This window comes from Salmo salar, unplaced genomic scaffold, assembly GCF_905237065.1.
Source record: "Salmo salar unplaced genomic scaffold, Ssal_v3.1, whole genome shotgun sequence".
In the NCBI taxonomy this organism is placed as follows: domain Eukaryota; kingdom Metazoa; phylum Chordata; class Actinopteri; order Salmoniformes; family Salmonidae; genus Salmo; species Salmo salar.
In genome coordinates this window covers 2,153-25,521 of record NW_025549769.1, presented here as the reverse complement: position 1 = coordinate 25,521, position 23,369 = coordinate 2,153, and the positions used below count along the sequence as shown (strand labels likewise).

Sequence of the window (23,369 nt, the reverse complement as noted above, 5' to 3'; positions counted from 1 at the left end):
AGAGTCTCTCGCCAGTGAGGTCTAGGGTTAGAGTCTCTCGCCAGTGAGGTCTAGGGTTAGAGTCTCTCGCCAGTGAGGTCTAGGGTTAGAGTCTCTCGCCAGTGAGGTCTAGGGTTAGAGTCTCTCGCCAGTGAGGTCTAGGGTTAGAGTCTCTCGCCAGTGAGGTCTAGGGTTAGAGTCTCTCGCCAGTGAGGTCTAGGGTTAGAGTCTCTCGCCAGTGAGGTCTAGGGTTAGAGTCTCTCGCCAGTGAGGTCTAGGGTTAGAGTCTCTCGCCAGTGAGGTCTAGGGTTAGAGTCTCTCGCCAGTGAGGTCTAGGGTTAGAGTCTCTCGCCAGTGAGGTCTAGGGTTAGAGTCTCTCGCCAGTGAGGTCTAGGATTAGAGTCTCTCGCCAGTGAGGTCTAGGGTTAGAGTCTCTCGCCAGTGAGGTCTAGAGTCTCTCGCCAGTGAGGTCTAGGGTTAGAGTCTCTCGCCAGTGAGGTCTAGGGTTAGAGTCTCTCACCAGTGAGGTCTAGGGTTAGAGTCTCTCACCAGTGAGGTCTAGGGTTAGAGTCTCTCACCAGTGAGGTCTTCACGCTTCCGGTCTCAGCGTCCCAGAGGCGGATGGTGTGGTCCCAGGATGCACTGCAGATCTCCTCGCTGTCCAACCAGAGGACAGACGACACCGCCTCGTTGTGACCAGACAATGTCATGAGGGGTGTCTAGAAGAGGAAGATTTTTTGTTTTTTTATTTAACCAGGTAAACTAGTTGAGAACAAGTCCTTTATTTAACCAGGTAGGCTAGTTGAGAACAAGTCCTTTATTTAACCAGGTAGACTAGTTGAGAACAAGTCCTTTATTTAACCAGGTAGGCTAGTTGAGAACAAGTTCTCATTTACAACTGCGACCTGGCCAAGATAAAGCAAAGCAGTTCGACAACATACAACACAGAGTTACACATGGACTAAAACAACACATACAGTCAATAATACAGTAGAACAAAGTCTATATACAGTGAGTACAAATGAGGTAAGATAAGGGAGTTAAGGCAATAAATAGGCCATAGTGGTGAAGTCTGGGTCAGGCTGCTCTCCTCACCCTGGTCAGTCTGGGTCAGTCTGGGTCAGGCTGCTCTCCTCACCCTGGTCAGTCTGGGTCAGGCTGCTCTCCTCACCCTGGTCAGTCTGGGTCAGGCTGCTCTCCTCACCCTGGTCAGTCTGGGTCAGGCTGCTCTCCTCACCCTGGTCAGTCTGGGTTTGGCTGCTCTCCTCACCCTGGTCAGTCTGGGTTAGTCTGGGTCAGGCTGCTCTCCTCACCCTGGTCAGTCTGGGTTAGTCTGGGTCAGGCTGCTCTCCTCACCCTGGTCAGTCTGGGTCAGGCTGCTCTCCTCACCCTGGTCAGTCTGGGTCAGGCTGCTCTCCTCACCCTGGTCAGTCTGGGTCAGGCTGCTCTCCTCACCCTGGTCAGTCTGGGTCAGGCTGCTCTCCTCACCCTGGTCAGTCTGGGTTAGTCTGGGTCAGGCTGCTCTCCTCACCCTGGTCAGTCTGGGTCAGGCTGCTCTCCTCACCCTGGTCAGTCTGGGTCAGGCTGCTCTCCTCACCCTGGTCAGTCTGGGTCAGGCTGCTCTCCTCACCCTGGTCAGTCTGGGTCAGGCTGGGTTTGGCTGCTCTCCTCACCCTGGTCAGTCTGGGTCAGTCTGGGTCAGGCTGCTCTCCTCACCCTGGTCAGTCTGGGTCAGGCTGCTCTCCTCACCCTGGTCAGTCTGGGTCAGGCTGCTCTCCTCACCCTGGTCAGTCTGGGTCAGGCTGGGTCAGGCTGCTCTCCTCACCCTGGTCAGTCTGGGTCAGGCTGCTCTCCTCACCCTGGTCAGTCTGGGTTAGTCTGGGTTAGTCTGGGTCAGGCTGCTCTCCTCACCCTGGTCAGTCTGGGTCAGGCTGCTCTCCTCACCCTGGTCAGTCTGGGTTAGTCTGGGTTAGTCTGGGTCAGGCTGCTCTCCTCACCCTGGTCAGTCTGGGTTAGTCTGGGTCAGGCTGCTCTCCTCACCCTGGTCAGTCTGGGTCGGTCTGGGTTAGTCTGGGTCAGGCTGCTCTCCTCACCCTGGTCAGTCTGGGTTAGTCTGGGTTTGGCTGCTCTCCTCACCCTGGTCAGTCTGGGTTAGTCTGGGTTAGTCTGGGTCAGGCTGCTCTCCTCACCCTGGTCAGTCTGGGTCAGTCTGGGTTAGTCTGGGTCAGGCTGCTCTCCTCACCCTGGTCAGTCTGGGTTAGTCTGCTCTCCTCACCCTGGTCAGTCTGGGTTAGTCTGGGTTAGTCTGGGTCAGGCTGCTCTCCTCACCCTGGTCAGTCTGGGTTAGTCTGGGTCAGGCTGCTCTCCTCACCCTCGTCAGTCTGGGTTAGTCTGGGTCAGGCTGCTCTCCTCACCCTGGTCAGTCTGGGTTAGTCTGGGTTAGTCTGGGTCAGGCTGCTCTCCTCACCCTGGTCAGTCTGGGTTAGTCTGGGTCAGGCTGCTCTCCTCACCCTCGTCAGTCTGGGTTAGTCTGGGTCAGGCTGCTCTCCTCACCCTGGTCAGTCTGGGTTAGTCTGGGTCAGTCTGGGTCAGGCTGCTCTCCTCACCCTGGTCAGTCTGGGTTAGTCTGGGTCAGGCTGCTCTCCTCACCCTGGTCAGTCTGGGTTAGTCTGGGTTAGTCTGGGTCAGGCTGCTCTCCTCACCCTGGTCAGTCTGGGTCAGGCTGCTCTCCTCACCCTCGTCAGTCTGGGTCAGTCTGGGTTAGTCTGGGTCAGGCTGCTCTCCTCACCCTCGTCAGTCTGGGTCAGTCTGGGTTAGTCTGGGTTAGTCTGGGTCAGGCTGCTCTCCTCACCCTGGTCAGTCTGGGTCAGGCTGCTCTCCTCACCCTCGTCAGTCTGGGTCAGGCTGCTCTCCTCACCCTCGTCAGTCTGGGTCAGGCTGCTCTCCTCACCCTCGTCAGTCTGGGTCAGGCTGCTCTCCTCACCCTCGTCAGTCTGGGTCAGGCTGCTCTCCTCACCCTCGTCAGTCTGGGTCAGGCTGCTCTCCTCACCCTCGTCAGTCTGGGTCAGGCTGCTCTCCTCACCCTCGTCAGTCTGGGTCAGGCTGCTCTCCTCACCCTGGTCAGTCTGGGTTAGTCTGGGTTAGTCTGGGTCAGGCTGCTCTCCTCACCCTGGTCAGTCTGGGTTAGTCTGGGTTAGTCTGGGTCAGGCTGCTCTCCTCACCCTGGTCAGTCTGGGTTAGTCTGGGTTAGTCTGGGTCAGGCTGCTCTCCTCACCCTGGTCAGTCTGGGTTAGTCTGGGTTAGTCTGGGTCAGGCTGCTCTCCTCACCCTCGTCAGTCCCAGCTGTTCAGTCTTCTGTTTCTTTCTGGGTCTGCTGGGAGGCTCCTCTTCCTCCTCCTCTTCCTCTGTGGCCACTGGCAGGACAACAGAACAGTTAGCAGGGAAACACAGGACACACATAGTTAACATGGACACTATGGACACTATAGATACTATGGACACTATAGATACTATGGACACTGTGGACACTGTGGACACTATGGATACTGGACACTATGGACACTATGGACACTATAGATACTATGGACACTGTGGACACTATGGACACTATAGATACTATGGACACTATAGATACTATGGACACTATGGACACTATGGATACTATGGACACTATAGATACTATGGACACTATAGACACTATGGACACTATGGACACTATGGACACTATGGACACTATGGATACTAGACACTATGGACACTATAGACACTATGGATACTATGGATACTATGGATACTAGACACTATGGACACTATGGACACTATAGATACTATGGACACTATAGATACTATGGACACTGTGGACACTATGGACACTATGGATACTAGACACTATGGACACTATGGACACTATAGATACTATGGACACTGTGGACACTATGGACACTATGGACACTATGGATACTATGGATACTATGGACACTATAGATACTATGGACACTATAGATACTATGGACACTATAGATACTATGGACACTGTGGACACTATAGATACTATGGACACTATAGATACTATGGATACTGTGGATACTGTGGACACTGTGGACACTATAGATACTATGGACACTATAGATACTATGGATACTGTGGACACTATAGATACTGTGGACACTATAGATACTATGGACACTATAGATACAGTTGAAGTCAGAAGTTTACATACACCTTACTCAAATACATTTCAACTCAGTTTCACAATTCCTGACATTTAATCCTAGTAAAAATTCCCTGTCTTAGGTCAGTTAGGATCACCACTTTATTTTAAGAATGTGAAATGTCAGAATAATAGTAGAGAGAATGATTTATTTCAGCTTTTATTTCTTTCATCACATTCTCAGTGGGTCAGAAGTTTACATACACTCAATTAGTATTTGGTACCATTGCCTTTAAATTGTTTAACTTGGGTCAAACGTTTCGGGTAGCCTCCCACAAGCTTCCCACAATAAGTTGGGTGAATTTTGGCCCATTCCTCCTGACAGAGCTGGTGTAACTGAGTCAGGTTTGTAGGCCTCCTTGCTCACACACGCTTTTTCAGTTCTGCCCACAAATGTTCCATAGGAGTGAGGTCAGGGCTTTGTGATGGCCACTCCAATACCTTGACTTTGTTGTCCTTAAGCAATTTTGCTACAACTTTGGAAGTATGCTTGGGGTCATTGTCCATTTGGAAGACCCATTTGCGACCAAGCTTTAACTTCCTGACTGATGTCTTGAGATGTTGCTTCAATATATCCACATTATTTTCCATCCTCATGATACCATCTATTTGTGAAGTGCACCAGTCCCTCCTGCAGCAAAGCACCCCCACAACATGATGCTGCCACCCCCATGCTTCACGGTTGGGATGGTGTTCTTCAGCTTGCAAGCCTCCCCCTTTTCCCTCCAAACATAACGATGGTCATTATGGCCAAACAGTTCTATTTTTGTTTCATCAGACCAGAGGACATTTCTCCAAAAAGTACGATCTTTGTCCCCATGTGCAGTTGCAAACCGTTGTCTGGCTTTTTTAATGGCGGTTTTGGAGCAGTGGCTTCTTCCTTGCTGAGCAGCCTTTCAGGTTATGTCGATATAGGACTCGTTTTACTGTGGATATAGATACTTTTGTACCCGTTTCCTCCAGCATCTTCACAAGGTCCTTTGCTGTTGTTCTGGGATTGATTTGCACTTTTCGCACCAAAGTACGTTCATCTCTAGGAGACAGAACGCATCTCCTTTCTGAGCGGTATGACGGCTGCGTGGTCCCATGGTGTTTATACTTGCATACTATTGTTTGTACAGATGAACATGGTACCTTCAGGCATTTGGAAACTGCTCCCAAGTATGAACCAGACTTGGAGGTCTACAATTTTTTTTCTGAGATGTTGGCTGATTTATTTTGATTTTCCCATGATGTCAAGCAAAGAGACACTGAGTTTGAAGGGAGGCCATGAAATACATCCACAGGTACACCTCCAATTGACTCAAATGATGTCAATTAGCCTATCAGAAGCTTCTAAAGCCATGACATCATTTTCTGGAATTTTCCAAGCTGTTTAAAGGCACAGTCAACTTAGTGTATGTAAACTTCTGACCCACTGGAATTGTGATACAGGGAATTATAAGTGAAATAATCTCTCTGTAAACAATTGTTGGAAAAATTACTTGTGTCATGCACAAAGTAGATGTCCTAACCTACTTGCCAAAACTATAGTTTGTTAACAAGAAATTTGTGGAGTGATTGGAAAACAAGTTTTAATGACTCCAACCTCAGTGTATGTAAACTTCGACTTCAACTGTACATGGAGCTGTAAACGAATCTAACTCCATTATCATCCCAAACAGCCCAGAGGTCCAATAGGACTGTACCTGTACAACTGTACATGGAGCTGTAAACTAATCTAACTCCATTATCATCCCAAACAGCCCAGAGGTCCAATAGGACTGTACCTGTACAACTGTACATGGAGCTGTAAACTGATCTAACTAATCTAACTCCATTATCATCCCAAACAGCCCAGAGGTCCAATAGGACTGTACCTGTACAACTGTACATGGAGCTGTAAACTGATCTAACTAATCTAACTCCATTATCATCCCAAACAGCCCAGAGGTCCAATAGGACTGTACCTGTACAACTGTACATGGAGCTGTAAACTAATCTAACTAATCTAACTCCATTATCATCCCAAACAGCCCAGAGGTCCAATAGGACTGTACCTGTACAACTGTACATGGAGCTGTAAACTAATCTAACTAATCTAACTCCATTATCATCCCAAACAGCCCACAGGTCCAATAGGACTGTACCTGTACAACTGTACATGGAGCTGTAAACTAATCTAACTCCATTATCATCCCAAACAGCCCAGAGGTCCAATAGGACTGTACCTGCTGACCAGATCTTCAGCATCTTGTCCCAGGAACCACTGCAGAACTGAGAGGAAGGTAGACACATATACATCTATTAGTTCCTGAGCAGTGATGTTGACAACTGCACATCCCCCAGTCTTCTCCCCCACCCCCCCAGTCTTCTCCTTCTCCCCCACCCCCAGTCTTCTCCTTCTCCCCCACCCCCAGTCTTCTCCTTCTCCCCCACCCCCAGTCTTCTCCTTCTCCCCCCCAGTCTTCTCCTTCTCCCCCCCAGTCTTCTCCCACCCCCCCAGTCTTATCCCCCCCAGTCTTCTCCTCCTCCCCTCCAGTCTTCTCCTCCCCCAGTCTTCTCCTTCTCCCCCACCCCCCAGTCTTCTCCCCCCACCCCCCAGCCTTCTCCCCCACCCTTCTTCTCCCCCCACCCCCAGTCTTCTTCTCCCCACCCCCAGTCTTCTTCTCCCCCCACCCCAGTCTTCTCCCCCCACCCCCAGTCTTCTCCCCCACCCCCAGTCTTCTCCTTCTCCCCCCCAGTCTTCTCCCCCCCAGTCTTCTCCTCCTCCCCTCCAGTCTTCTCCTCCCCCCAGTCTTCTCCTTCTCCCCCACCCCCCAGTCTTCTCCCCCACCCCCAGCCTTCTCCCCCACCCTTCTTCTCCCCCACCCCCAGTCTTCTCCCCCACCCCCAGTCTTCTCCCCCACCCCCAGTCTTCTCCCCCACCCCCAGTCTTCTCCTTCTCCCCCACCCCCCAGTCTTCTCCTTCTCCCCCACCCCCAGTCTTCTCCTTCTCCCCCCAGTCTTCTCCTTCTCCCCCCCAGTCTTCTCCCACCCCCCCAGTCTTATCCCCCCCAGTCTTCTCCTCCTCCCCTCCAGTGTTCTCCTCCCCAGTCTTCTCCTTCTCCCCCACCCCCAGTCTTCTCCCCCACCCCCCCAGCCTTCTCCCCCACCCTTCTTCTCCCCCCACCCCCCACCCTTCTTCTCCCCCACCCCCAGTCTTCTCCCCCACCCCCAGTCTTCTCCCCCCACCCCAGTCTTCTCCTTCTCCCCCACCCCCAGTCTTCTCCTTCTCCCCCCACCCCCAGTCTTCTCCTTCTCCCCCACCCCCAGTCTTCTCCTTCTCCCCCCAGTCTTCTCCCACCCCCCAGTCTTATCCCCCCCAGTCTTCTCCTCCTCCCCTCCAGTCTTCTCCTCCCCCCAGTCTTCTCCTTCTCCCCCACCCCCAGTCTTCTCCCCCACCCCCCCAGCCTTCTCCCCACCCTTCTTCTCCCCCACCCCACCCTTCTTCTCCCCCCACCCCCAGTCTTCTTCTCCCCCACCCCCAGTCTTCTCCTCCCCCACCCCCAGTCTTCTCCCCCACCCCCAGTCTTCTCCCCACCCCCAGTCTTCTCCTTCTCCCCCACCCCCAGTCTTCTCCTTCTCCCCCACCCCCAGTCTTCTCCTTCTCCCCCCACCCCAGTCTTCTCCTTCTCCCCACCCCCAGTCTTCTCCTTCTCCCCCCACCCCCAGTCTTCTCCTTCTCCCCCCACCCCCAGTCTTCTCCTTCTCCCCCAGTCTTCTCCTTCTCCCCCCACCCCCAGTCTTCGTCTTCTCCCCCCACCCCAGTCTTCTCCTTCTCCCCCCACCCCCCAGTCTTCTCCTCCCCCCAGTCTCCTCCTCCCCCTCCTCTCACCTTAGTGCGTGTGGGATCCGTGGCGATAGTGTCAACGCTCCCAGCGTGTCCACGGCAACAGTGTCTAGCTTTCAGCTTGTTCCTCTCAGAGTTCCACTCCCACAGCAGAATGGTTTGGTCCAGAGAGGCCGTGAGCAGCAGGGAGGTCAGACCATCTAGACAAACATAGGGGTGTCAGGATCAGACCATCTAGACAAACATAGGGGTGTCAGGATCAGACCATCTAGACAAACATAGGGGTGTCAGGACGACACCATCTAGCTAAACATAGGGGTGTCAGGATCAGACCATCTAGACAAACATAGGGGTGTCAGGACGACACCATCTAGGCAAACATAGGGGTGTCAGGATCAGACCATCTAGATAAACATAGGGGTGTCAGGATCAGACCATCTAGACAAACATAGGGGTGTCAGGATCAGACCATCTAGACAAACATAGGGGTGTCAGGATCAGACCATCTAGACAAACATAGGGGTGTCAGGATCAGACCATCTAGCTAAACATAGGGGTGTCAGGATCAGACCATCTAGACAAACATAGGGGTGTCAGGATCAGACCATCTAGATAAACATAGGGGTGTCAGGATCAGACCATCTAGATAAACATAGGGGTGTCAGGATCAGACCATCTAGATAAACATAGGGGTGTCAGGATCAGACCATCTAGACAAACATAGGGGTGTCAGGACGACACCATCTAGACAAACATAGGGGTGTCAGGATCAGACCATCTAGACAAACATAGGGGTGTCAGGATCAGACCATCTAGATAAACATAGGGGTGTCAGGATCAGACCATCTAGCTAAACATAGGGGTGTCAGGATCAGACCATCTAGATAAACATAGGGGTGTCAGGATCAGACCATCTAGACAAACATAGGGGTGTCAGGATCAGACCATCTAGATAAACATAGGGGTGTCAGGATCAGACCATCTAGACAAACATAGGGGTGTCAGGACGACACCATCTAGATAAACATAGGGGTGTCAGGATCAGACCATCTAGACAAACATAGGGGTGTCAGGACGACACCATCTAGGCAAACATAGGGGTGTCAGGATCAGACCATCTAGATAAACATAGGGGTGTCAGGATCAGACCATCTAGATAAACATAGGGGTGTCAGGATCAGACCATCTAGACAAACATAGGGGTGTCAGGACGACACCATCTAGGCAAACATAGGGGTGTCAGGATCAGACCATCTAGATAAACATAGGGGTGTCAGGATCAGACCATCTAGACAAACATAGGGGTGTCAGGACGACACCATCTAGACAAACATAGGGGTGTCAGGATCAGACCATCTAGACAAACATAGGGGTGTCAGGATCAGACCATCTAGACAAACATAGGGGTGTCAGGACGACACCATCTAGACAAACATAGGGGTGTCAGGATCAGACCATCTAGACAAACATAGGGGTGTCAGGATCAGACCATCTAGCTAAACATAGGGGTGTCAGGATCAGACCATCTAGATAAACATAGGGGTGTCAGGACGAGACCACTTAGACAAACATAGGGGTGTCAGGACGAGACCATCTAGACCAGGGTTCCCCAACAGGCGGCCCTCAGGCTGAATTTGGCCCGCATGTGATTTTATTTGGCCCCCCAACATAATGGTAAAAACACCAGGAAATCAGCTCCTGGTGACCCAGACCCTCACCTCTCTTGACCCAGGCCACGTCCTTCACCACGTCCGTGTGTCCAGCCACCGTCATCACAGCCTTGCCCTCCAGAGACCAGATCTTGGCCGTCTTATCATAGGAACCCGTCAGGATCCTGGAGCAGACATCATTAAAACAGGGTCTCTGGGTCAGGGTCTCTGGGTCAGGGTCTCTGGGTCAGGGTCTCTACCATTCAGAGTCTGGGTCAGGGTCTCTGGGTCAGGGTCTCTGGGTCAGGGTCTCTGGGTCAGGGTCTCTGGGTCAGGGTCTCTACCATTCAGAGTCTGGGTTAGGGTCTCTGGGTCAGGGTCTCTGGGTCAGGGTCTCTGGGTCAGGGTCTCTGGGTCAGGGTCTCTACCATTCAGAGTCTGGGTTAGGGTCTCTGGGTCAGGGTCTCTGGGTCAGGGTCTCTTACCATTCAGAGTCTGGGTCAGGGTCTCTGGGTCAGGGTCTCTGGGTCAGGGTCTCTGGGTCAGGGTCTCTACCATTCAGAGTCTGGGTTAGGGTCTCTGGGTCAGGGTCTCTGGGTCAGGGTCTCTTACCATTCAGAGTCTGGGTCAGGGTCTCTGGGTCAGGGTCTCTGGGTCAGGGTCTCTTACCATTCAGAGTCTGGGTCAGGGTCTCTGGGTCAGTGTCTCTGGGTCAGGGTCTCTACCATTCAGTCTGGGTTAGGGTTTCTGGGTCAGGGTCTCTGGGTCAGGGTCTCTGGGTCAGGGTCTCCACCATTCAGTCTGGGTTAGGGTCTCTGGGTCAGGGTCTCTGGGTTAGGGTCTCTTACCATTCAGTCTGGGTTAGGGTCTCTGGGTCAGGGTCTCTGGGTTAGGGTCTCTGGGTCAGGGTCTCTTACCATTCAGTCTGGGTTAGGGTCTCTTACCATTCAGTCTGGGTTAGGGTCTCTGGGTCAGGGTCTCTGGGTCAGGGTCTCTGGGTCAGGGTCTCTTACCATTCAGGGTCTCTGGGTTAGGGTCTCTTACCATTCAGGGTCTCTGGGTTAGGGTCTCTTACCATTCAGGGTCTCTGGGTTAGGGTCTCTTACCATTCAGGGTCTCTGGGTTAGGGTCTCTTACCATTCAGGGTCTCTGGGTTAGGGTCTCTTACCATTCAGAGTCTGCCTCCACTGAACTGATCCAGTCATCATGCATCATACACTCCTCTGGTTGTGGAGCGGTGAACCTCTCCACATACTCTATCTCCACCACATCTTCCTGTAACACAGTCAAAACACGCTTCCAGTCATATTGGCATACTGAGCAGGCATACTGAGCAGTAAACCCTACTGTCCAGAGGTCCTCCTACTGTCCAGAGGTCCTCCTAGTAAACCCTACTGTCCAGAGGTCCTCCTACTGTCCAGAGGTCCTCCTACTGTCCAGAGGTCCTCCTACTGTCCAGAGGTCCTCCTAGTAAACCCTACTGTCCAGAGGTCCTCCTACTGTCCAGAGGTCCTCCTAGTAAACCCTACTGTCCAGAGGTCCTCCTACTGTCCAGAGGTCCTCCTACTGTCCAGAGGTCCTCCTAGTAAACCCTCCTGTCCAGAGGTCCTCCTACTGTCCAGAGGTCCTCCTAGTAAACCCTACTGTCCAGAGGTCCTCCTAGTAAACCCTACTGTCCAGAGGTCCTCCTACTGTCCAGAGGTCCTCCTACTGTCCAGAGGTCCTCCTAGTAAACCCTCCTGTCCAGAGGTCCTCCTACTGTCCAGAGGTCCTCCTAGTAAACCCTACTGTCCAGAGGTCCTCCTACTGTCCAGAGGTCCTCCTACTGTCCAGAGGTCCTCCTACTGTCCAGAGGTCCTCCTAGTAAACCCTACTGTCCAGAGGTCCTCCTACTGTCCAGAGGTCCTCCTACTGTCCAGAGGTCCTCCTAGTAAACCCTACTGTCCAGAGGTCCTCCTAGTAAACCCTACTGTCCAGAGGTCCTCCTACTGTCCAGAGGTCCTCCTACTGTCCAGAGGTCCTCCTAGTAAACCCTCCTGTCCAGAGGTCCTCCTACTGTCCAGAGGTCCTCCTACTGTCCAGAGGTCCTCCTAGTAAACCCTACTGTCCAGAGGTCCTCCTACTGTCCAGAGGTCCTCCTAGTAAACCCTACTGTCCAGAGGTCCTCCTAGTAAACCCTACTGTCCAGAGGTCCTCCTAGTAAACCCTACTGTCCAGAGGTCCTCCTACCTCCCCCTCTGTCCAGAGGTCCTCCCTACTGTCCAGAGGTCCTCCTACTGTCCAGAGGTCCTCCTAGTAAACCCTACTGTCCAGAGGTCCTCCTACTGTCCAGAGGTCCTCCTAGTAAACCCCTACTGTCCAGAGGTCCTCCTAGTAAACCCTACTGTCCAGAGGTCCTCCTACTGTCCAGAGGTCCTCCTAGTAAACCCTACTGTCCAGAGGTCCTCCTACTGTCCAGAGGTCCTCCTACTGTCCAGAGGTCCTCCTACTGTCCAGAGGTCCTCCTAGTAAACCCTACTGTCCAGAGGTCCTCCTACTGTCCAGAGGTCCTCCTAGTAAACCCTACCCGGTCCTCCTACTGTCCAGAGGTCCTCCTAGTAAACCCTCCTGTCCAGAGGTCCTCCTACTGTCCAGAGGTCCTCCTAGTAAACCCTACTGTCCAGAGGTCCTCCTAGTAAACCCTACTGTCCAGAGGTCCTCCTACTGTCCAGAGGTCCTCCTACTGTCCAGAGGTCCTCCTAGTAAACCCTCCTGTCCAGAGGTCCTCCTACTGTCCAGAGGTCCTCCTAGTAAACCCTACTGTCCAGAGGTCCTCCTACTGTCCAGAGGTCCTCCTACTGTCCAGAGGTCCTCCTAGTAAAACCCTACTGTCCAGAGGTCCTCCTACTGTCCAGAGGTCCTCCTACTGTCCAGAGGTCCTCCTAGTAAACCCTACTGTCCAGAGGTCCTCCTAGTAAACCCTACTGTCCAGAGGTCCTCCTACTGTCCAGAGGTCCTCCTACTGTCCAGAGGTCCTCCTAGTAAACCCTCCTGTCCAGAGGTCCTCCTACTGTCCAGAGGTCCTCCTACTGTCCAGAGGTCCTCCTAGTAAACCCTACTGTCCAGAGGTCCTCCTAGTAAACCCTACTGTCCAGAGGTCCTCCTAGTAAACCCTACTGTCCAGAGGTCCTCCTACTGTCCAGAGGTCCTCCTACTGTCCAGAGGTCCTCCTACTGTCCAGAGGTCCTCCTAGTAAACCCTACTGTCCAGAGGTCCTCCTACTGTCCAGAGGTCCTCCTAGTAAACCCTACTGTCCAGAGGTCCTCCTAGTAAACCCTACTGTCCAGAGGTCCTCCTAGTAAACCCTACTGTCCAGAGGTCCTCCTAGTAAACCCTACTGTCCAGAGGTCCTCCTAGTAAACCCTACTGTCCAGAGGTCCTCCTAGTGAACCCTACTGTCCAGAGGTCCTCCTAGTAAACCCTACTGTCCAGAGGTCCTCCTAGTAAACCCTACTGTCCAGAGGTCCTCCTAGTGAACCCTACTGTCCAGAGGTCCTCCTAGTGAACCCTACTGTCCAGAGGTCCTCCTAGTAAACCCTACTGTCCAGAGGTCCTCCTAGTAAACCCTACTGTCCAGAGGTCCTCCTAGTAAACCCTACTGTCCAGAGGTCCTCCTAGTGAACCCTACTGTCCAGAGGTCCTCCTACTGTCCAGAGGTCCTCCTACTGTCCAGAGGTCCTCCTAGTAAACCCTACTGTCCAGAGGTCCTCCTAGTAAACCCTACTGTCCAGAGGTCCTCCTACTGTCCAGAGGTCCTCCTAGTAAACCCTACTGTCCAGAGGTCCTCCTAGTAAACCCTACTGTCCAGAGGTCCTCCTACTGTCCAGAGGTCCTCCTACTGTCCAGAGGTCCTCCTAGTAAACCCTACTGTCCAGAGGTCCTCCTAGTAAACCCTACTGTCCAGAGGTCCTCCTACTGTCCAGAGGTCCTCCTACTGTCCAGAGGTCCTCCTAGTAAACCCTACTGTCCAGAGGTCCTCCTACTGTCCAGAGGTCCCTCCTACTGTCCAGAGGTCCTCCTACTGTCCAGAGGTCCTCCTACTGTCCAGAGGTCCTCCTACTGTCCAGAGGTCCTCCTACTGTCCAGAGGTCCTCCTAGTAAACCCTACTGTCCAGAGGTCCTCCTACTGTCCAGAGGTCCTCCTACTGTCCAGAGGTCCTCCTACTGTCCAGAGGTCCTCCTAGTAAACCCTACTGTCCAGAGGTCCTCCTACTGTCCAGAGGTCCTCCTAGTAAACCCTACTGTCCAGAGGTCCTCCTAGTGAACCCTACTGTCCAGAGGTCCTCCTAGTAAACCCTACTGTCCAGAGGTCCTCCTAGTAAACCCTACTGTCCAGAGGTCCTCCTAGTAAACCCTACTGTCCAGAGGTCCTCCTACTGTCCAGAGGTCCTCCTAGTAAACCCTACTGTCCAGAGGTCCTCCTAGTAAACCCTACTGTCCAGAGGTCCTCCTACTGTCCAGAGGTCCTCCTACTGTCCAGAGGTCCTCCTAGTAAACCCTACTGTCCAGAGGTCCTCCTACTGTCCAGAGGTCCTCCTAGTAAACCCTACTGTCCAGAGGTCCTCCTACTGTCCAGAGGTCCTCCTAGTAAACCCCTACTGTCCAGAGGTCCTCCTAGTGAACCCTACTGTCCAGAGGTCCTCCTACTGTCCAGAGGTCCTCCTACTGTCCAGAGGTCCTCCTAGTAAACCCTACTGTCCAGAGGTCCTCCTAGTAAACCCTACTGTCCAGAGGTCCTCCTACTGTCCAGAGGTCCTCCTACTGTCCAGAGGTCCTCCTAGTAAACCCTACTGTCCAGAGGTCCTCCTACTGTCCAGATGTCTTCCTAGTGAACCCTACTGTCCAGAGGTCCTCCTACTGTCCAGAGGTCCTCCTACTGTCCAGAGGTCCTCCTAGTAAACCCTACTGTCCAGAGGTCCTCCTAGTAAACCCTACTGTCCAGAGGTCCTCCTACTGTCCAGAGGTCCTCCTAGTAAACCCTACTGTCCAGAGGTCCTCCTACTGTCCAGAGGTCCTCCTAGTAAACCCTACTGTCCAGAGGTCCTCCTACTGTCCAGAGGTCCTCCTAGTAAACCCTACTGTCCAGAGGTCCTCCTAGTGAACCCTACTGTCCAGAGGTCCTCCTACTGTCCAGAGGTCCTCCTACTGTCCAGAGGTCCTCCTAGTAAACCCTACTGTCCAGAGGTCCTCCTAGTAAACCCTACTGTCCAGAGGTCCTCCTACTGTCCAGAGGTCCTCCTACTGTCCAGAGGTCCTCCTAGTAAACCCTACTGTCCAGAGGTCCTCCTACTGTCCAGATGTCTTCCTAGTGAACCCTACTGTCCAGAGGTCCTCCTACTGTCCAGAGGTCCTCCTACTGTCCAGAGGTCCTCCTAGTAAACCCTACTGTCCAGAGGTCCTCCTAGTAAACCCTACTGTCCAGAGGTCCTCCTACTGTCCAGAGGTCCTCCTAGTAAACCCTACTGTCCAGAGGTCCTCCTACTGTCCAGAGGTCCTCCTAGTAAACCCTACTGTCCAGAGGTCCTCCTACTGTCCAGAGGTCCTCCTAGTAAACCCTACTGTCCAGAGGTCCTCCTAGTGAACCCTACTGTCCAGAGGTCCTCCTACTGTCCAGAGGTCCTCCTACTGTCCAGAGGTCCTCCTAGTAAACCCTACTGTCCAGAGGTCCTCCTAGTAAACCCTACTGTCCAGAGGTCCTCCTACTGTCCAGAGGTCCTCCTACTGTCCAGAGGTCCTCCTAGTAAACCCTACTGTCCAGAGGTCCTCCTACTGTCCAGATGTCTTCCTAGTGAACCCTACTGTCCAGAGGTCCTCCTACTGTCCAGAGGTCCTCCTACTGTCCAGAGGTCCTCCTAGTAAACCCTACTGTCCAGAGGTCCTCCTAGTAAACCCTACTGTCCAGAGGTCCTCCTACTGTCCAGAGGTCCTCCTAGTAAACCCTACTGTCCAGAGGTCCTCCTACTGTCCAGAGGTCCTCCTAGTAAACCCTACTGTCCAGAGGTCCTCCTACTGTCCAGAGGTCCTCCTCACCGTTGAGATGCCTTCAGCCTCCATGTGATTTGACAGCGAAGTCCTCAGGAACTGACCTTGCACCAGGAAGTCAAACTCAATCTGGCTGCGAGACCCTACAACAACAAAGCACAAAGATGAGACACTCAATATGATGCTAATACATTCATCAGTGATCTAGGCCAAACCAAGACAGCACCAGTCCTGAAATAATTCAATTGGAGAATAATAGTTACAAGGACAAACGGTGTGTGTAATGTGACAAAAGGCCATGTAAGACATGGAGAGGACATCGGCAGCAGGTGGACATGGGATATTGGTCTCCTGAGTGTGGACATACGTCTTCCTATAGACCTGGGGGGCTCAGATGTCTCCTGAGTGTGGACACACGTCTTCCTATAGACCTGGGGGGCTCAGATCTGTCCTGAGTGTGGACACACGTCTTCCTATAGACCTGGGGGGCTCAGATCTGTCCTGAGTGTGGACACACGTCTTCCTATAGACCTGGGGGGCTCAGATCTGTCCTGAATGTGGACATACGTCTTCCTATAGACCTGGGGGCTCAGATCTGTCCTGAGTGTGGACACGTCTTCCTATAGACCTGGGGGCTCAGATCTGTTCTGAATGTGGACATACGTCTTCCTATAGACCTGGGGGGCTCAGATCTGTCCTGAGTGTGGACACACGTCTTCCTATAGACCTGGGGGCTCAGATCTGTCCTGAGTGTGGACACACGTCTTCCTATAGACCTGGGGGGCTCAGATCTGTCCTGAGTGTGGACACACGTCTTCCTATAGACCTGGGGGCTCAGATCTGTCCTGAGTGTGGAGTAGTCTTCCTATAGACCTGGGGGGCTCAGATCTGTCCTGAGTGTGGACACGTCTTCCTATAGACCTGGGGGGCTCAGATCTGTCCTGAGTGTGGACACGTCTTCCTATAGACCTGGGGGGCTCAGATCTGTCCTGAATGTGGACACACGTCTTCCTATAGACCTGGGGGCTCAGATCTGTCCTGAGTGTAGACACGTCTTCCTATAGACCTGGGGGGCTCAGATCTGTCCTGAGTGTGGACATATGTCTTCCTATAGACCTGGGGGGCTCAGTACTGTCCTGAGTGTGGACATACGTCTTCCTATAGACCTGGGGGGCTCAGATCTGTCCTGAGTGTGGACACACGTCTTCCTATAGACCTGGGGGGCTCAGATCTGTCCTGAGTGTGGACACACGTCTTCCCTATAGACCTGGGGGGCTCAGATCTGTCCTGAGTGTGGACACGTCTTCCTATAGACCTGGGGGCTCAGATCTGTCCTGAGTGTGGACATATGTCTTCCTATAGACCTGGGGGCTCAGATCTGTCCTGAGTGTGGACATACGTCTTCCTATAGACCTGGGGGGCTCAGATCTGTCCTGAGTGTGGACATACGTCTTCCTATAGACCTGGGGGGCTCAGATCTGTCCTGAGTGTGGACATATGTCTTCCTATAGACCTGGGGGCTCAGATCTGTCCTGAGTGTGGAAACGTCTTCCTATAGACCTGGGGGGCTCAGATCTGTCCTGAGTGTGGACACACGTCTTCCTATAGACCTGGGGGGCTCAGATCTGTCCTGAGTGTGGACACACGTCTTCCTATAGACCTGGGGGCTCAGATCTGTCCTGAATGTGGACACACGTCTTCCTATAGACCTGGGGGGCTCAGATCTGTCCTGAGTGTGGACACGTCTTCCCATAGACCTGGGGGGCTAAGATCTGTCCTGAGTGTGGACACGTCTTCCTATAGACCTGGGGGCTCAGATCTGTCCTGAGTTTTTCGTATGGTCCGTCTGTGGTATCGGGCGAGTGGAGAGGAAGCTAGGAAAGCTGCAGTCAGTCAAGGTAGCATGAAGTGGATTCATTATGATTGATGTCAGTGGAGGCTGCTGAGGGGAGGACGGCTCATAATAACATCTGGAACGGAGCCAATGGAAGGGCATCAACCATGGAAACCATGTGCTTCATACCATTCCACTCCAGCCATTAGCACGAGTCCGTCCTCCCGAATTAAGGTGCCACCAACCTCCTCTGATATATGTCGTGGCTGGAGGGTGGAGAGTCTGGCCCTGATGCTGTGCCATGAGGTGGCTGGAGGGTGGAGAGTCTGGCCCTGATGCTGTGCCATGAGGTGGCTGGAGGGTGGAGAGTCTGGCCCTGATGCTGTGCCATGAGGTGGCTGGAGGGTGGAGAGTCTGGCCCTGATGCTGTGCCATGAGGTGGCTGGAGGGAGGAGAGTCTGGCCCTGATGCTGTGCCATGAGGTGGCTGGAGGGTGGAGAGTCTGGCCCTGATGCTGTGCCATGAGGTGGCTGGAGGGTGGAGAGTCTGGCCCTGATGCTGTGCCATGAGGTGGCTGGAGGGTGGAGAGTCTGGCCCTGATGCTGTGCCATGAGGTGGCTGGAGGGTGGAGAGTCTGGCCCTGATGCTGTGCCATGAGGTGGCTGGAGGGTGGAGAGTCTGGCCCTGATGCTGTGCCATGAGGTGGCTGGAGGGTGGAGAGTCTGGCCCTGATGCTGTGCTATGAGGTGGCTGGAGGGTGGAGAGTCTGGCCCTGATGCTGTGCCATGAGGTGGCTGGAGGGAGGAGAGTCTGGCCCTGATGCTGTGCCATGAGGTGGCTGGAGGGTGGAGAGTCTGGCCCTGATGCTGTGCCATGAGGTGGCTGGAGGGTGGAGAGTCTGGCCCTGATGCTGTGCCATGAGGTGGCTGGAGGGAGGAGAGTCTGGCCCTGATGCTGTGCTATGAGGTGGCTGGAGGGTGGAGAGTCTGGCCCTGATGCTGTGCCATGAGGTGGCTGGAGGGTGGAGAGTCTGGCCCTGATGCTGTGCCATGAGGTGGCTGGAGGGTGGAGAGTCTGGCCCTGATGCTGTGCCATGAGGTGGCTGGAGGGTGGAGAGTCTGGCCCTGATGCTGTGCTATGAGGTGGCTGGAGGGTGGAGAGTCTGGCCCAGCGTAGTAGCTGGGGAGACAGTCAGCGAGGTCCTCAGAAGGCCCGGTTGGAATAGATAAAAGGTAACTACAGTTGGTGGCTGTAATGCAACATTATACTGGATGCCAAACGCCATTAAACCCCATCTATTCTCACCGTTCTTTGCTTCCAGCAGCTTGTTGATGACGTTGCTGAGTTCCTGCACCTCTGAGGCAGCAGGGATGGAGAATGGAACGTCATCTACGGAATATCTGAGGGACGGTAGGTTATGTTATAGCAATCATTTAACATGACCACTGCTTACAGACAAATAGATAGTGGGCTAGCTAACTTCCAACTTGTAGTTATCAGCTAGGCTAGTAAAACATAGCAACTCATAGGATTTATATTTACAATCTTCCCTGGTCAGGTTAACCCACACTAAGTTCAATAAATCCACATTATCAAAGCACCTTAATGCAAGTGGTCTGCTAAGGATAAAATATGATTCCCGTTACCAACAGCATGGCTAACACTCCCATAGACTTCTCCTTTATGCTCGCTAGCAACTTAACTAGCTAGCGGCTAGCTTTACAATTCACCAACAAATACTTACTTTTTGTTATCCGTAAAGAACCTTGTTTGTAACTGAGACATGTCTGTTCTGTTGTTGAGTAGTAAGTGTATAAAAGTGTTTCCCAGACTGTTCCTCGTTGCTGTTCCACATCAAGCAGGACGTCTTGCCATGTGGGTCAGAATCAGCGCGTCTGCGTCACATGTGGAGACATGTTAGTGGATCACGGAAAAGTCGATCACTTTTCCCTACTCCTCTAGTGATGTCTGGAGACAACAACAAAAATAGGCTTTTACATCTAATCGTTTTTTTGTCCTGAAAGCAGCCATCCAGCACCACATTACCTTAGCATATTCAGGGTAATGTTCTGGCTATAGACTGTATATTACATACGCTATGATAAGCACATTACCTTAGCATATTCAGAGTAATGTTCTGGCTATAGACTGTATATTATAGACGCTACCAGCACCACATTACCTTAGCATATTCAGGGTAATGTTCTGGCTATAGACTGTATATTATAGACGCTACCAGCACCACATTACCTTAGCATATTCAGGGTAATGTTCTGGCTATAGACCGTATATTATAGACGCTATGATAACCACATTACCTTAGCATATTCAGGGTAATGTTCTGGCTATAGACTGTATATTATAGACGCTATGATAACCACATTACCTTAGCATATTCAGGGTAATGTTCTGGCTATAGACTGTATATTATAGACGCTATGATAACCACATTACCTTAGCATATTCAGGGTAATATTCTGGCTATAGACCGTATATTATAGACGCTACCAGCACCACATTACCTTAGCATATTCAGGGTAATGTTCTGGCTATAGACCGTATATTATAGACGCTATGATAACCACATTACCTTAGCATATTCAGGGTAATGTTCTGGCTATAGACTGTATATTATAGACGCTATGATAACCACATTACCTTAGCATATTCAGGGTAATGTTCTGGCTATAGACCGTATATTATAGACGCTACGATAACCACATTACCTTAGCATATTCAGGGTAATGTTCTGGCTATAGGCCGTATATTACATACGCTATGATAACCACATTACCTTAGCATATTCAGGGTAATGTTCTGGCTATAGACTGTATATTATAGACGCTATGATAACCACATTACCTTAGCATATTCAGGGTAATGTTCTGGCTATAGACCGTATATTATAGACACTACGATAACCACATTACCTTAGCATATTCAGGGTAATGTTCTGGCTATAGACTGTATATTATAGACGCTATGATAACCACATTACCTTAGCATATTCAGGGTAATGTTCTGGCTATAGACTGTATATTATAGACGCTACCAGCACCACATTACCTTAGCATATTCAGGGTAATGTTCTGGCTATAGACCGTATATTATAGACGCTACGATAACCACATTACCTTAGCATATTCAGGGTAATGTTCTGGCTATAGACCGTATATTACATACGCTATGATAGCCACATTACCTTAGCATATTCAGGGTAATGTTCTGGCTATAGACTGTATATTATAGACGCTATGATAACCACATTACCTTAGCATATTCAGGGTAATGTTCTGGCTATAGACCGTATATTACAGACGCTACGATAACCACATTACCTTAGCATATTCAAATCAAATCAAATCAAATTTATTTATATATAGCCCTTCGTACATCAGCTGATATCTCAAAGTGCTGTACAGAAACCCAGCCTAAAACCCCAAACAGCAAGCAAAGCATGTGAAAGAAGCACGGTGGCTAGGAAAAACTCCCTAGGAAAAACTCCCTAGGAAAAACTCCCTAGAAAGGCCAAAAACCTAGGAAGAAACCTAGAGAGGAACCAGGCGATGAGGGGTGGCCAGTCCTCTTCTGGCTGTGCAGGGTGGATATTATAACAGAACATGGTCAAGATGTTAAAATGTTCATAAATGACCAGCATGGTCAAATAATAATAATCATAGTAGTTGTCGAGGGTGCAACAAGCACGTCCAGTGAACAGGTCAGGGTTCCATAGCCGCAGGCAGAACAGTTGAAACTGGAGCAGCAGCACGGCCAGGTGGACTGGGGACAGCAAGGAGTCATCATGCCAGGTAGTCCTGAGGCATGGTCCTAGGGGCTCAGGTCCTCCGAGAGAAAGACAGAAAGAGAGAAAGAGAGAATTAGAGAGAGCATATTTAAATTCACACAGGACACCGGATAAGACAAGAGAAATACTCCAGATGTAACAGACTGACCCTAGCCCCCCGACACATAAACTACTGCAGCATAAATACTGGAGGCTGAGACAGGAGGGATCAGAAGACACTGTGGCCCCATCCGATGAAATCCCCGGACAGGGTAATGTTCTGGCTATAGACCGTATATTATATACGCTATGATAACCACATTACCTTAGCATATTCAGGGTAATGTTCTGGCTATAGGCCGTATATTACATACGCTATGATAACCACATTACCTTAGCATATTCAGGGTAATGTTCTGGCTATAGACTGTATATTATAGACGCTACCAGCACCACATTACCTTAGCATATTCAGGGTAATGTTCTGGCTATAGACCGTATATTATAGACGCTACGATAACCACATTACCTTAGCATATTCAGGGTAATGTTCTGGCTATAGACCGTATATTATAGACGCTACGATAACCACATTACCTTAGCATATTCAAATCAAATCAAATGTATTTATATATAGCCCTTCGTACATCAGCTGATATCTCAAAGTGCTGTACAGAAACCCAGCCTAAAACCCCAAACAGCAAGCAAAGCATGTGAAAGAAGCACGGTGGCTAGGAAAAACTCCCTAGGAAAAACTCCCTAGGAAAAACTCCCTAGAAAGGCCAAAAACCTAGGAAGAAACCTAGAGAGGAACCAGGCGATGAGGGGTGGCCAGTCCTCTTCTGGCTGTGCCGGGTGGATATTATAACAGAACATGGTCAAGATGTTAAAATGTTCATAAATGACCAGCATGGTCAAATAATAATAATCATAGTAGTTGTCGAGGGTGCAACAAGCACGTCCGGTGAACAGGTCAGGGTTCCATAGCCGCAGGCAGAACAGTTGAAACTGGAGCAGCAGCACGGTCAGGTGGACTGGGAACAGCAAGGAGTCATCATGCCAGGTAGTCCTGAGGCATGGTCCTAGGGCTCAGGTCCTCCGAGAGAAAGACAGAAAGAGAGAAAGAGAGAATTAGAGAGAGCATATTTAAATTCACACAGGACACCGGATAAGACAAGAGAAATACTCCAGATGTAACAGACTGACCCTAGCCCCCGACACATAAACTACTGCAGCATAAATACTGGAGGCTGAGACAGGAGGGATCAGAAGACACTGTGGCCCCATCCGATGAAACCCCGGACAGGGTAATGTTCTGGCTATAGACCGTATATTATAGACGCTATGATAACCACATTACCTTAGCATATTCAGGGTAATGTTCTGGCTATAGACTGTATATTATAGACGCTATGATAACCACATTACCTTAGCATATTCAGGGTAATGTTCTGGCTATAGACTGTATATTATAGACGCTACCAGCACCACATTACCTCAACATATTCAGGGTAATGTTCTGGCTATAGACCGTATATTATAGACGCTACGATAACCACATTACCTTAGCATATTCAGGGTAATGTTCTGGCTATAGACCGTATATTACATACGTTATGATAGCCACATTACCTTAGCATATTCAGGGTAATGTTCTGGCTATAGACTGTATATTATAGACGCTATGATAACCACATTACCTTAGCATATTCAGGGTAATGGTCTGGCTATAGACCGTATATTATAGACGCTACGATAACCACATTACCTTAGCATATTCAAATCAAATCAAATTTATTTATATATAGCCCTTCGTACATCAGCTGATATCTCAAAGTGCTGTACAGAAACCCAGCCTAAAACCCCAAACAGCAAGCAAAGCATGTGAAAGAAGCACGGTGGCTAGGAAAAACTCCCTAGGAAAAACTCCCTAGGAAAAACTCCCTAGGAAAAACTCCCTAGAAAGGCCAAAAACCTAGGAAGAAACCTAGAGAGGAACCAGGCGATGAGGGGTGGCCAGTCCTCTTCTGGCTGTGCAGGGTGGATATTATAACAGAACATGGTCAAGATGTTAAAATGTT

The 23,369-nt window shown here is 51.1% G+C and overlaps 1 protein-coding gene across 2 annotated transcripts in view; it reads right to left on the bottom strand.

Moving 5' to 3' along the window:
• The window catches only part of LOC106575042 (ribosome biogenesis protein wdr12-like), a 28,189-nt gene extending 8,745 nt beyond the window's left edge, over positions 1 to 19,444 (bottom strand). Inside the window, exons 1-9 of one of the 2 annotated variants that reach the window (XM_045713509.1) lie at positions 19,249 to 19,444; positions 18,810 to 18,904; positions 15,719 to 15,813; positions 10,818 to 10,924; positions 9,719 to 9,834; positions 8,046 to 8,200; positions 6,400 to 6,445; positions 3,307 to 3,392; positions 558 to 698 (exon numbers count right to left, since the gene is read on the bottom strand). In XM_045713509.1, coding sequence (XP_045569465.1) covers positions 558 to 698; positions 3,307 to 3,392; positions 6,400 to 6,445; positions 8,046 to 8,200; positions 9,719 to 9,834; positions 10,818 to 10,924; positions 15,719 to 15,813; positions 18,810 to 18,904; positions 19,249 to 19,289 — 882 coding nt within the window. In that variant the 5' untranslated portion in view covers positions 19,290 to 19,444. Of the gene's footprint in view, positions 1 to 557; positions 699 to 3,306; positions 3,393 to 6,399; positions 6,446 to 8,045; positions 8,201 to 9,718; positions 9,835 to 10,204; positions 10,210 to 10,817; positions 10,925 to 15,718; positions 15,814 to 18,809; positions 18,905 to 19,248 lie in introns of those variants that run through there. The other variant, XM_045713510.1, reaches the window with a different exon arrangement.
• Positions 19,445 to 23,369: the final 3,925 nt, after the last annotated feature.